This window comes from Argentina anserina, chromosome 7 (genome assembly GCF_933775445.1).
Source record: "Argentina anserina chromosome 7, drPotAnse1.1, whole genome shotgun sequence".
NCBI classification, from domain to species: Eukaryota; Viridiplantae; Streptophyta; class Magnoliopsida; order Rosales; family Rosaceae; genus Argentina; species Argentina anserina.
In genome coordinates this window covers 2,859,894-2,874,918 of record NC_065878.1, presented here as the reverse complement: position 1 = coordinate 2,874,918, position 15,025 = coordinate 2,859,894, and the positions used below count along the sequence as shown (strand labels likewise).

The window sequence follows — 15,025 nt, the reverse complement described above, 5'->3', positions numbered from 1 at the left end:
CTAAAGAGTTTATGGCTTGTAGCTCGTTTTTCTTTGTTTTCTTTTGCTTGGGCTAATAGCCCTATTTGTACAAAAAAAAAATCGCTATAAGAGGAAATTTTTTTTGGGTGCTTATTCGTATGATCAGTTACATCCTATGATATCAGTTGTTTAGCGATGCATTTTGGTTTTTAGATCCTTGTATTGTTGTTCTAGAAGACAGCTTTTCCTATCGTTGCCCTTGTTGGATGAATTGTTTGAGTGCAACTTATCAAATTTTTTTTTAAATCAATTGACGAATTCCTTTCAAATGTGTTTACAATGGAGAAAAATGGTCTTTAGTCTTGGATATCCGGGATTTCGCGCCCTCAAGAGGATAGCGTAACAAATATTCCACAATAGTCCTTTCTAGTTAAACTCATCAAGAAGACAAGCTGACCTTTTTCTAAGGTACAAACTCTTCCTAGAGTAAGCAATTTACCAAATAAATCATATTACAATTCAGTATGTAAAATACCAGAGTTTCTGATTGAATTTGTACAATATTGTCAGACATAAAAAAGGGCGGGACTGATAATGATCATCAAGACTCAAGAGTACAGTTTCTAGGACATCTGATACAGACAGACTTCGATCTATTCCACAACTAACAAGTTATTTTTCATCAATCCCTCACCGACTGTAGGAAATTCTGGCGAAAGCTTCCATTCTCCATCCACCAAGAACTTGATTTCATACCTTCAAATCATGCATGTTATGAGTTAGAGATAAATTAACGGAGGAAGAAGTGACATTTTGAGTGACTAGTACCTTCCAGGTCTCAGCATTAATGTTGTCGAGAACGTGGTAAAAGAACCTGTATACTCCGGGGATAAGTTCTCTCCTTGACTCCAACCGTCAAAAGTGCCCATAACTTGCACACTCTGATGGAAAAAGACAACTTTTCAATAACTAAAAGAATCTGCTGAACATTATTATTTCATTTGGCTTCTAATGTGCCTGCTTTAGAAATTTCAGCTCAACCTTCTTAAAGTCATGACTATTTTTTCAACCCTTTATTTTGTAATGAAGTGACCCATCCCGTCATATTTCAGAAGGGCGCCGAAGCCTACACTACCAAACTTCAATTTGAGAAAAAAAAACACTATAACATATGAATTAAACATTTACCTCAGCCATACCACACCAAAATAGGGAAACCTCCTTTGATTGTGCAGCATCAACATCCTTAATTTGTTCCATTAGCTTCTCATGTACAGCTTCACAGACAAAAACCATGCAACAATTCTTTTGTCAGGGAAATGATAATTAAACATGGAATATATGGCAGCTTCACAATTCCATGCAAGTTTTCTTTCTTACAACTGAACAGACGATTCATCCAATCAGCTATCTCCATGCATTTAAAAAAAAAACCATAATAGACATGCTTAAGCAAGTTACCTTCTAAACGGGAAAGAATATGAGATTGAATGTATTTTCCATTAATCTTTCTTGAACCATTTGGAACGACAGATTTAGCATTTTCTTCAGCCAATTTCACCAAAGCCTGCCATCATAAAAAACAACTAAAGGAATCGTGACTTTCACATGATGCATGAAAACATAACTTTTAACATGGGCCATTTGATCTAGAATCTATTTCACGTGCAGGACTTTATTTACAATGTTTTTTGATGGAAGTCTCCTAAGACTGTAAAGTTGATCCATATGCGTCTTTTTAGTTGGCTAAAGCAAAACAAAAAAAATGAGGAAACTGAAACTTAGGAATAAACAATGGTTCTCTTTTTTCCTTCTTGTTTTTTTTTTCTTCTGTAAATTTGCATACCCCAAAAACTCGTTATGCCTCTTGTGGGCCTGAATCATTTGAACTCAAAAGAGATGTTAGAGTAATATAATAGTAAATCACGTTGCTGCAGCTTCTAGCTAGCAAACAACGGAACTTATATATTACAGGGTTCCTTTTCCTGATTTCGAAACACAACCATGACAAGCAGTTTTCTTGTTTTCGTCTTTTATTTTGGGCAATTGACTAGTATTACTTTTGCAGTTCTGATTTTGTAAGAATATGTTACAGCAGAACTATTTAGGCAACCAAATTCTAGCTTGTTATCTTACAACAATTAGCTTGTCCCTCATAGGTCTAATTGACACAATCTATTTGTTTAAGCCTAACAAGACCTCTACCATCCTCATCTAAAAGCAAGACAAAATGCAATCAGGTTACTAAGTAAATCTTGATCCTATTGTTTTGCATCTCATGTTCGGTGTTTCTAATTGTTCACAGGGGCATCTTTTTCCACTGTATACTGGTACAGAAACTTCCCTCCTACACCAGTTTAGATCTTAGAAGCCCTTTCTCTGTACCAAAAGAATCCTACAACATCCAGACTTGCTAATATTAAGATGTCTGTTAAGATACTTGTACACAACGTTGAAGATTATCTAGCATCTAGAACAACTGTGGAACAAAGCTAACCTTGTTGCATTCTGGGTCTTTTATGGACTGTTAATTTCATATAGAGCCTATGTTATGAAATGGAAAGGTTAAAAGAAAAGGATTTACTAGTTTGAGAAGACTTTAAGCAAGACCAGTATGGAAACCAAACAATTAAAACATCCAAGTAATATGCACTCACAACAGGATATGAGTAAAAGAAGTGACAAAATCCAGATGACAACTATTTGCCCCTTCCAAAATGGACCTTGAACTGCATCCATTTTGGGTATACAGAAGGATTTGATATCACGTCATAACTGGCAAAAATGGAAGCAAAAAAATCCTAATTTCTTGGGACATAACCACATGTAATAGCAGCATATTTATCTCGTGGGACTTCAATTACCCACATGTGATGGCATTTTAATCACACAATAATTTGAGAGAGTAAAATGTAAATGTCTAACCTGAATTTCAAGTTCAATTAAAGAAAGTTCACTTTTGAAGTTAACCAACACATCCTCCTTTACATGCAACTGCAAAGTCAAATAATTAAAAAGAACAATGTCAGTTTGCAAACCAATTTCTGAAAAAATAATACGTGTTAAATACTGCCTTTTAAAGCACATTCTCTTTAACAGGAAGATGAATTAATACTAACTTTTCACACAACTAAAGTTTCACAGACTGTTTGTTACATAGTATGTACAAACCTGTCTTCTGAGAAATCGATTTTGTTGGTTGGCTTCACTTAATTTTGTAAGGAGCTTTGTTCTTTCAGAATCAGCAAGCAAGGACTTCAACTGACATATATATGTAACATGAGTTAGATCCAGGGATCTTAAAAGCTAATATGTTAGTCATACAGATACTGTTGCATCAAAGGTTCAAAACTAATCAAAACGATGTCACCAAAAATTATAAGTATCAGAACTGCAGGCTAAGAGTCAAAGACCACATAATAAACAGCATGGGATATAATATTGAATCAAGCAGTAGTACCAGATGCTGATTATAAAATTAGGTACTTATATCCTACTCCAAAGTAATATAAGAAACCAATGAACTCGGTGTTGGGGATAGTCATTAATTCATTAATATGGGGTCATTAATATCTTCCCAAAGATATGATATTCCTTCATCATATCACTAACATCTACTGAAAAAAAAATGAGTTAAGACAACACATGCACAATTTGACGGGAAAAAAAGTAAGAATTTATCTGGAGTGAGAACTTATAGCCTTTACCCGTGAATATTTTCACGGAAGTTAATTTTGATTATAACTTCCCACTACCCAATTTTGATTTTTACCTTAATAGTCCCTATGTTTGTGAGAAACTGATGACAGAAGGGTAAATCTGTCAGTTCGTATTTGGTGGTACTCTCTTGCTCACTTTATAGTAGTAGAGATTTGACGGTTTGTAAAAAAAAAAGGTATTTGACAGTAAAAATAAAATTCTTTTGAGGGAGAAACAGAAAAAAGAAGAAGAATAAGAAAGAGCTCTTGCTTGACACCCACTATCGTTCTGTCTTTTATTTTACATTCATGGTCGACCTAGAACACAGCAATAATTACAGTAATTGAAGAACGACTTAGAGTCTCTATACATGACCAGTGTAAAGAAAATGCGATATTATGATACTATTTTCACCCACAGATACTTAACTTTACCCACTTTGTCTACTATGAAAGTCAAATCATTAAACTTAAGTTAACTAACCGGCCATCAAAATATTTTGTAACTAACCAGACAATATAGTAAAGCACTAACAAGAATTCAACAAACCCATAAACTGGAAAATATGCAAAACGTAAAAAAAAAAAAATAGGGAAATTGGGAATTGGGGACGGCTATTTCATGAAACACTGAGGAAACACAAGCACACAGATCAAATAAATACCAGCACCTTTTTCAAAAGAAATCTCAAGTCTTTATAGTCCTTTCCAACCACACTATCCACATCATTGCTATGCATGAGTGAAACACCTTTAAGTCCGCACCATAAAAGGTCGAATCAGGTATACGGTTAAATTCTCCATTTCAATCAGGTGGAGGTGGATTTCCAGAAATGATTAAGCACGTTTTCCTTTAGCAGAAGAGTATTGTTTTCATTTACTTCGGCAGAAGGTTAGGGCCATGATAACAGCATCTAACCAAAACTGGGACACACTTTGTGGCTTGAGCAAGCTCATGATGATGTTAAGAAAGCCTAAAAAGAAACACTGATAAGTGAGTTATCTCAAACTTTAACAACTAAGCTAAGATTCAAACTGCCACAACATTTTCTTCGAGACCAATCTAAACTGTGATGATTGAGTCCACATTGTGAACTCAAATTTAAGACCTAACTTTAAAAAATTTCCGTGTCTACTATATAATAGCACCTCATGAGAATTCTTAATAAGCCAAAGGGTAGCCAGGAATGAGACAAGAAGGGAAAACGCTCCAATATCCATTACCATATTTCATTCAATTTTTAGATTTCATATAACGAGCTTATAAAGATAGATGGTAGTAGGACAGTGGAGAGTATATGTATGGAACAAAGGATGTAAACTTTTCTTTGCAATTGAATTTATAGTGTATAACATTTTAGTGCATGATTATACCTCATTACTTGTTAAAGGTTGAGCAAGAACCTCCTGCACTGAATTTTTAAGTTCATCATTGCCACCATAAGCTTCTGCTGGTACTGGTGACGATTTCTCCAAACAAGTGGGAATTGAATATCTTCTCCACAAGACACGATTCAGGGAATGCTTCCCGGTGAAACTTTGAGAATTTATCAACCTCTGAAAACCCAACTTTAATTTCCAAGTTGTCACAGTATGTGGAGGTGGGTGGATATTGTTACACTCTAATTTTCTTGAATATTTGCTCGGCATCCACAACACTTGTTTGTCAAGGCAACACCTATCCGGACAATCAAAGACATACAAATGCTTAACTACAACAGTAATTTAGTGAAAATGTATAGATTCTCAGCAATGCAAAACCAAGCAGATTTGCAGTTTCAGAGATAAAAATAGAGAATTAATGTTCTCATAAGTTCATAGCCTGATTAAACTTGTACAAATGTGAAGAAAGCTAACCTCGTACTACCACCTATGTTCATGTTGATGGATTAGAACTCACTCCTGCCAAAGAGATATTAGAAAAGGGTTAGAATTCAAACTCCCATTCATCAATCATAAAACCCCAACTGGTAAAACCTCCAATATTGACTCAATAATTTTGAAACTCTGTTGAATTTACTTCGCTCTCAAATGGAACCAATCATGGTAATAACTTGAACCCCAACACTCACAACAACATATCAAGTAGGGTTCTTTTTCCATATTGAGCAATACCCAGAAACAAGAATGGTTCTTTTCCATGAAATGAAACTGAACCCATTAATTGAAACAGAAAGTAAAAGAGAAGGGACTTACTAGAAGAAGATAGCCCTGTCTACCTATTGAGAGAGAGAGAGAGAGAGAGAGAGAGAGAGAGAGAGAGAGTGAGAGTGATGCCTGGTCGTGACTCGGGAGTATGCCAAACAAAACGAAAGAACATATATGAGGCCAATGAAATGATGCCACGTTGAACATATATGATGAATGGTGCTCCCGTAGCACTGAAAACTTTATCATCGTGATCATCATCTATCTAAATTACTAGACAGCGAACACCAAAATATCATTAAAATATGAACGTCCGACGACACAATTTGCATATCTGGACAAATAAATAAATAAATATGGATATTACAAGCAAAACTTAAATATTTTCATAAATAAAATACACACTTCTTCATACTAATGAATGTTCACTTTCTCACACCTCTAAGGTGTGCACAGTTTTCTAGTGTTAATAATCTCAAATAAGATAAGATTAGAGTGGCCAAGACATTAAATAAAGTTTTTGAATTACAAATAACAACATCAACTGATATATAAAAATGCAACTCATGTTGAAGTTTGGTTTGTTTGTGTGCTTTCGTTAGTGATTTCACTTAAGCTAGAAGCTAATTAGTAGCCTTAAGAATATAAATATCACATGAAATTGGATTTCTTTGTTAATGAAACATAGAGTATTTCTGCATCTTTTAAGGCTCAAAGAGGTATTAGACAATGTGATCCCCTCTCTCATATATCTTTGTGTTATGCATGGAAAAGTTATCTCGTCAAGATGTGGTTCTCAAGCATTATCTTGACACTTTTTGCTCTTTATCTGAGCAAACTGTGAGTTATGAGAAGTCATCTATTTTTTGCTCCCCTAATGCTTGTAGAAACATAGCTTCTTCCATTAGTAATACTTGTGGTTCTCCTGTAACTCATGATTTGGGAAAGTATCTTGGAATGCTATTAATTCATTCTAGAGTTAACAAGCATACTTACAATGATTTGTTTGACAAGTTCAATGCAAATTAGCTAGTTGGCAGTCCAAATGTCTTAGCATGGATGGGTTAGCATGGCTAGAAGACTTATTCTTATTCAAGGTGTTACCTCCTCAATTCCAATATACACTATACAAATTGCTAAACTTCCTTTGAGTTTATGTGATAGATTAGATAAGTTAAATAGAGACTTCCTCTGGGGTGATGTTGTTGATAAGAAGAAAATTCATTTAAAATCAATTGGGATTCTGTTTGTCAACCCAAACAACTTGGAGGTCTTGGCATTAAGAAAATTGTTGAGATGAATTAGGCTTTACTTGCTAAAACTAGTTGGAGGTTATATCAAAATGACAATGGTTTGTGGGCTTCTATGTTCTCTACCAAGTATTTGTAGCATGGTAATCCTTTTTTATAATTCTTATATGTCCCCTGCTGATTGTTCTAGCACTTCAAGAGGTCATTTTGGAGCTGAGTTGATAAGGAAGAATTTAAAATGGCATGTGGGTGATGGTAGAATTGTCAAATTCTGGTATGATATCTGGCTCACTTCTCATGCTCTCATTGATGTTGCTTTACCTACTAATGTTGTTGTTGATAGAGATGCTACCATTAAAGACTTTTGGACTAATGATGGGTGGAATATTGATATGCTGTTAGATGTGGTTCCTGAAGATTATGTTAGACTTATCATGAATGTTCCTGTTGATTTTGGTGATAATGATGTTGATTCTAGGATTTGGGGTGATACTTCCAATGATCAATTTTTTGTTAAGTCTACTTATTTTCTCTTTTTGACATGACCGGGCCCTCAAATCCCCTTTGGAAAGTTGTGTGGAAGATTGAAATTCCTCCTAAATTAAGGACATTTCTCTGGACTATGCTTCATAAAAAGCTGCTAACTAATATGTAGAGGAAGACAAGAGGTTTTACTACTGATGATTCTTGTCCCATTTGTCACTCTTCTGAAGAGTCTATTCTGCATATGCTAAGAGATTGTCCTCGGGCTAAGTCTATTTGAAGTGTTTTCATTAGACCTGGAAGTATTCATAATTCATTTACTCTTGACTGGCATAGATGAATTAGTGCTTAGTTACATAGATAATATTAAGTGGTCCAGTCTTTTTGTCTTCATTTGTTAGTTTATCTGGAAATGGAGGAATAAACAAGTGTTTGATACTAGTTTTGTCATGTCTCCTTGTTGTCAAAATATTATTTGGGATTTATGCTTTGGAGTGGAGGAAAGATAAACTCAAGTCTAATTCTAATTCTACTTTCAACTTTGGTACTCTCTCTTGGAAAAAGCCAGTTGAAATTTTTTATAAATTGAATGTTGATGGGACTATAGTCATTGCTTCTGGTATGATTGGAGCATGAGGGGTTATCAGAGACCATTCAGGTGCTTGGATTTCTGGTTTCCAAATCAATTTGGGTGTTTGCGACATTTTAGATGGTAAGGCATAGGGATTGTTCTATGGCTTAAAGATTGCTGCTAGCTTAAATATCCAGAATTTGGAGGTTGAGTCTGATTCTGCTATTCTAGTGCATCTTATGCATAACTCTGATCTTGCCCTACACCCTCTTGGAACTCTTCAGGGTAGTTGTAAGGTCATCATGGATGGGATAAGTAATTCTAAAATCTATCACATTTTTAGGGAGTGCAATGGTATTGTTGATGCCTTGGCAAAGTTCAGCATTAGCCATAGCTTGGGTTTAATCATGTTTGATGATCCTCTCCACCATGATGCTCAAGCTTTCCTTGATGATTTAGGAGCTGTCAACAAAACTAGGAGAATGGGATCTTGTTTTAACATTTAGCTGCGTTTCATTTATTTTTTCTAGGCCTTTTAGGTCCCGTTTATAACAACAACAAAAAACAAAAAGAAAAAAGAAAAATGTGTTGTAGTAAATCATCTCATATTCATGCTTAGTGTATCTTGTCCTAATTAGTATAGCCTAGTTTATTAAGAAATGTTAGCTATTCCCTGATTCATCAGGATTTTTGTTGCAATGCCTATATATAAGGCTCTATGGTATTAATAAAATTACAATTCATTCTCTCGAATTCATTCTATTGTTTCACGTTATCAGTTCGTAGCTCTAGCCCTGAAAACTCTAGGCCTAGAATCCGAAAAAAGAAACCTAAAACCCTAGATTTTTTTTCCGATGGGCTGCACCTTCCCCTAGCGCCGCAGGCCTCCTCCCTACCCCATGTCCGGCCACTGCCTCTCGGTGGCCCAACCCCTTTGCTGCCGCACCAAGTTGAAGACCAAGCTTCAAGATTGTTGCCGAGCTAAGGAAAGGAAAAGAAGAGGAGAAGAAGAAAATTCAAGACTTTTGCAATTCAAGGCAAATTTATAAATTAAAGTTCTTACTTTTAATGAAATTTACTTTGATGTGATTTTTGTTTTGCATTGGGGACTTTGAAACTCCCTTTTCTTGTCAACCTGATTCTTCTACTTCTCGGGTGAAACACATGGATATGACTCCCCTGATATCCGTGTATCGAGTTTTAGGAGCGGCTGGGAGTGCCGTTGCTACCATTCGTAGCCGTTGGTGTAGCTACATATGAAATAAATGGAAGAATGATGGGACGTTCTAAGACGTCTCACAATTAACCCTGTAAAATATCATCGTTAGTATAAAATAAGCAGGGATCGTTCAGTCCGAGGAATTGAAGAGAACTCTAAACTTTTAGTGTTAACAAATAATGGGGTGTTTGAGATTGATTATTAACTACTAAAATAAAACCTAAATTACTATTTACATGATCGACTTCTCTTTACCAAACTAAACCAAATTCACCAATGCACCACATAATTACAAGTTTTGTTCTATCATGCATTATAATTCATCTGATTACATATTTTTAGAGACCAATACAATTAGAGCCTTAGGGAACATCTAATCATGCAAGATTTCTATTGACGTTTAGGTTGACTTATTCCCTCACCTAAATTGCATGCAATCAAGTTTAACAACACTTATGGTAGAAATCAAACAAGATTACATTTAAGCACCAAATCTTTGTTGGAGACATGCTTCACTCACCATGGGGTACATGTAAATTTCCAGAATTTCCCACTTTAATTAACACAAACCGAACCTACTTAGGGCATGATTCGATTTGTGTTAATATGGATGATTAAGATATCACTCAAATACAATCTTAGGGATTGCATTCAAGCACTAAATTCGTATGCACATATCTGAAAAGTATCTAAGAACAAGTAAAAGAAGAGTAAAACACAACAATATAAATACAAACTTCAATAATTATAAGAACATAGATTCGGTATAGTTTCAAAACATATCAAATACAATCTGAAAATTCTAAAACAAATACAAAACCAATACTTCCACATAAACAACAACTTACAATCTTCATAGACAAAGAATTGTAGATTAACACAAATCAACGAAGCAATGGAGATGAGTTGTGAGAATCACACGTTGTATGAACCTTAGAGGTACGACTGTAATAAGTGAAACTCGGTGGAGATGATGATGGTTTTGGGGTGGACGGCTTGGATGATTTGTGAGGAAAGTTTATGTTGGTGTTTTGGTACAATTTTGGCTTTTGAATGCTAAGGAGAAGTGATGATTTTTTCTTTGTGAATGATGTGTTATTTATAGAAGAGTTTTGGCTCCTTGAATATTATAGTTTGGACTTTTTCTCCTCAATTTCTTTCACTTATTTTTGTCATTGGTAGGTGCAATATCATTTGATCAATTCCTTCTTTTTGTCCTTTAATTTGGCTGTCTCCTTCTTTCTCTCTTGCATTATCTCTTTTTATTTACTTAATCCCTCTTTTATCTCTTCCTTTTTCTTTCTCTCTTTTTCTTTCACTTATTTTTGTCATTAGTGGGTGCAATCTCCTTTGATAAATTCTTTCTTTTTCTCCTTTTTAGGTGTCTACTGCTTTCTCTCTTGCATTATCTCTTTTTATGTACTTAATTCCTCCATTATCTCTTCCTTTTTCTTTCTCTTTTTTTTTACTTATTTTTGTCATTGGTTGGTGCAATCTCTTTTGATAAATTCTTTTTTTTCTCCTTTTTAGGTGTCTCATTCTTTCTTTATTTTCCTCATTTGCTCTTTTCCTCTATTTTTTTCTTCATTCTAGCTACACAATCTCATCTTTAAAATATGAAAATAATAAGAGATAAGAATAAAGACAAGTAAGTTACAGAGTAGAAAAGTACGATTAGGAATGTTACAGAATAATAATTTCAGTTCAAGTACGATTAGGAAAGTACGGTTGCCAATTCTTTTGGCAGAATGGAGATCTGTTCGTCTACTAGATTTTGCCAAGGTTCATGATTACCATCAGGCGATGTTAAATCTCCAGGCAGACTTAAATGTGTGTGGCAAAGAGAAAATTGACGATGATATGATCGAGAAGACCCTAGAGACTTTCCCAGAATCTGCGAGTGAAATATCTCACCAATATTGCCTTGATTATGAGGCCAAAACAATCAAGAGTTTTGTAGATTTGATGAACCTTTACATGAAGAAGGAACATCATCATGAGATCATTCTCAACAACAACAATCTAAGACCAGCAGGGTCGAAAAAAGTTCCGGAAGCTAATCAGGAAAGTAAGGGAAAAGTCGTAAAGAGAAATCAAGGGATCGATCTGCACCGTATCAAACTGGAGGAAATAGAGGGCCTCATCGCAACATGAGTTGGACTAGGGATGGCGCCGCCGCCGGCCCTTCTAACCCTCGAGGTCGTGGTGCCTCTCGCCCCCCCCCCCCCCAAAATCCGAACCTTTCATGCTACAAGTGTGGTTCAACTAAGCACTTTCATAAGAATTGTTGTGCTCCTAAGGAGATTGTTCGAGCTCACAAGAAGTGTAAGCAATACTTTTCCAATGAAAACAACTATGTTGAAGATGTGGAGATGCTTGATTCTAATGCTACCATCAAGTTCAAAGTTGACGGCGTACTTTCAGACAAAGGAGAAATAGAAAGCCAGTCCTGAGGCTCATTCCACTCCGTATTTTGAATAAGATCTATATCGATTGATTGTCGTTATATCGCTTATTTTATTTAAGCCTTTAAGTTTGATTTGTAATGGCAGTATCGCCATAATAAGACTTTTTCAAGTCAAGTGTTTATTTTTCAGAACAATGTTGATGTACGATTATTTTGGCAATTAATAAAAGTTTAATTTTTGATTCTTTGTTATAATAATGTATACAAGCGTTACTTTGTTTTCATTAAAGCACGAATGGTTTGGAATCTGTAAACGGAAGGATTCATGGATCTAAATTCCACCGGTTTATGGTGATGATTGAGAATTAATGGTTCGACAATTGAACTAACACATGAGACTTAGGGGGAGTGGCAAACTATAACAGGTTCGCGAGCTACGGTCTTGGAAATTAACCAAGATGTTCCGTCCGCCGCCTGGTTTACTCCCGCAAAACATTTAAAATGGAAAAATACTTTTTGGCCGGAAACGTCGTTGGAAAACTGGCCAGAAAAAAGTCGCCGGAGATGTCACCGGAACGTCGCCGAAGCACGACCTCCACATGACCCTGCACACCCCCGCGCAGCCTCCCTGCAGTCTTCCTGTAACAGCCGCCCTGCAGCACCCCCACATAGCCACCCCGCAGCCCTGCACGGCCCCTACAGTTCCCCCTACACGGCCCATGCAGCTCCCCTACACGCAACACTGCATCCCCGCCTAGGCAACCCCCCTGCTGCCGCCGCCGCTAGGCCCTGCAGCCCCGTCATGGCCATGCGACCCTACAGTGCTATTTTATTGTCTTTTGTCGGTCATAGTTACTTGATTCAATGGCAATGTGCTTACTCTTTGGCACACATAAGTTTGTCATGTGATTTCTCTAAGTATCTATGATACCGTTATGCACATTTAAGGGATCACAACTTGTTTTAACCCTTCATATTATCATTTTCTCTTCTCTTAGAGAACATTCGCCATGTCTTTTCGAAGACTAATTATGTTTTATAATTTACTTGTAGATGTCAACCGGCGAGATATAATGCTTAGTAGATTGTCGAACGACTCACACATTTTTGCGGGATAAGCAACTCTTTACACAATTTGAGCATTACAAATCCTTTATGAGTTGTCTCATTGGGACTGATCAATTGATCCAAGGACGTGGTATAGTGCAATTCTTGCTCCCTAATGGTACTCCCATAATAGTCAAAGATGCACTTTATGCACTAGAGGGGAACCGAACCTTGCTCAGTTTTAAGGATATTTGTGCCAACAATTATCACCTAAACACCAAAGTTGTTAATGGAAATGAGTATCTATGTGTTACCTCTTGTTATGGATGTCATCGTCATACCCGAGAGATTGGTTCGAGAACCAATAATTCATTATTCGATTAAATTCGATTGACTCAAGAGTTGACTCTTAAATCCGTCGCTCTTTCCAGAAAACTTTCTTCACGAAAGTTGTAGAGCTCGTCAATATGAGTTCGTAGACATGTAACACGATTTAATCAGATGTCATATAAGAGAGATTTTATAATTGAAGAGGAGGGGTGAAAATTGGAAACTATTTGGGGAAATATCTTTTTCCCCAACCTATTCTTTTTCTCTCTTTTCTCCTTCTTGTTCTTTCCTTCTTTCTTCTTCTTCATTTTGTAGCAGAAGCTGTTTTCTCTCTCTCCCTTCCGAGTTTCTTTTCTTCTTCTTCAGAAAAAGCTGATGTTGCTGCTGCCATTGGGGAGTGCTGCTGCAGCTGTAGCCAGCGGGAGGAGGCCTTGAGGCACTAGTAAAGCTGCTGGTTATGTGCACCAGTGGCTTGGTTGGTTGCTGCTGATTTTGGGCAGTGACTGAAGGACCTCAATCTTGGTATATTTCGTTTTCCTTGATGGTTATGTTATCTTACTGTTTGGTGGTGTTCTTAGTGGTAATTGTGAGTTATATGAAGGTCAAGAGGTGTTGTAAGTTTTGGGGTCTTGGTTGTGATAAGTGGAAGGATTTAAGGGAATGAACAAAAGGTGTTTGATGGAATTCATGTGAGAGATTTTGATACAGTGAAAGTAGTTAGGCCACTGTTTTAGTGTTTTTAGTAGTGAAGGGGTTCCTTTGGAAAGCAATGGAGGTTTGAGGGAGTATGGGCTGTTTGAGAGTGGGGGGAAAATTGTTTAGTTAAGTCGTGACATTTTGGAAAGGTTGGTTTTGGGAAGTAAGAGAAGAAGAGGGTGAAGAGGTTGGAGTAGATGCCACTAGTGTGTGACATGAGTGACCTTAGTAATTTCAGCATTCTTGCCGAAAATTATGAAGTGCTTCTTATTTGGTTTGTTTGGTTACTAAGTGATTCTTTCTTGTCACTTAGGTGATAGTGGAACCAAGTGAGTGAATCTCACTTGAGGTTGCAAAGTTGCTAGTGGGAGCGAAAATGTGAGTAAACCTCACGTTAAGCTAGTTACCCATGACGTGATGACGGTAACTAGGCTTATTTAGTATGCGTTGATTATTTGTATATTGTGAGATTGGTATATATTAATATATATGGTGATATATATATATACCTCTATGTGATATTGAGAACGTGCATATAATTTCATTGTTTATATGTTGTTATATTTATTTATCGCTTTGAGATATCATACTCGTTTTGTTGGTTTATATTGATTGTGATGGATGAGACCGAGATGGAACAAAATGTACCTCTCAGTAAATTGAAGGTTTGTGGAGGATAATTGTATAGTTGAAGTGTTGATTGCTTTGTTTTGCCGGAAGGGAATAAAATGTACCTTCCGGTATGATTGATGTGATCTGATGTGATTGGATTGTAATTTTTTGCTTTAGTGGCGGATGTGTTGACATATGAGAAGTGTGACTGTGTGTTTTGCCTTGAGTGATGACCTTTTTGCAAATGAATATGAGAATGTGATGTTCATTGGTGGAGGCCTTATTGGAAAAATGTTTCAGAGCGTGTGTGTATTGCTTAGTGGCGGCCCAATGGGTGAAAATAGAATGGTTTGTGGATGTTTGACATTGTTGTGAGATTTCGTGATGATGTGCCTGTTAGCGTGGTTCTTGATCCATCAACCTTAAAATCGTTCTAAAAATATATTTGTTTTGAAAATATATGGACTTGATCGTTAACGGTCCACGGGTAAGTAAAAATAGAATTTTAGTAAAATGGTTTGAAAGGTCGTTAGATAGGAGGGTTATGTTAAAGGTGAGTTGTTTTATATTATTTGTTATTTGTGATGGTGTTGACATAGTCTC

General features: G+C 36.3%; 1 protein-coding gene across 4 annotated transcripts; it reads right to left on the bottom strand.

The window, feature by feature from the left end:
* Positions 1-434: 434 nt before the first annotated feature.
* On the bottom strand, positions 435-5,808 carry LOC126801811 (protein PTST, chloroplastic). Of its 4 annotated transcripts, none has more exons than XM_050529276.1 (9): positions 5,775-5,808; positions 5,517-5,561; positions 5,034-5,337; positions 3,133-3,222; positions 2,887-2,955; positions 1,423-1,528; positions 1,150-1,238; positions 790-902; positions 441-717 (listed from the first exon to the last, which is right to left on the bottom strand). In XM_050529276.1, exons 2-9 carry the CDS (start codon positions 5,537-5,539, stop codon positions 615-617), a joined length of 897 nt encoding a protein of 298 aa, XP_050385233.1. In that variant the 5' UTR covers positions 5,540-5,561; positions 5,775-5,808; the 3' UTR covers positions 441-614. The 4 variants fall into 4 exon arrangements, with proteins under 4 accessions (XP_050385234.1, XP_050385233.1, XP_050385232.1 ...); XM_050529275.1 differs by lacking the exon at positions 5,775-5,808 and adding an exon at positions 5,680-5,738; XM_050529277.1 differs by lacking the exon at positions 5,775-5,808 and having other exon boundaries at positions 435-717; positions 3,133-3,216; positions 5,517-5,722.
* Positions 5,809-15,025: the final 9,217 nt, after the last annotated feature.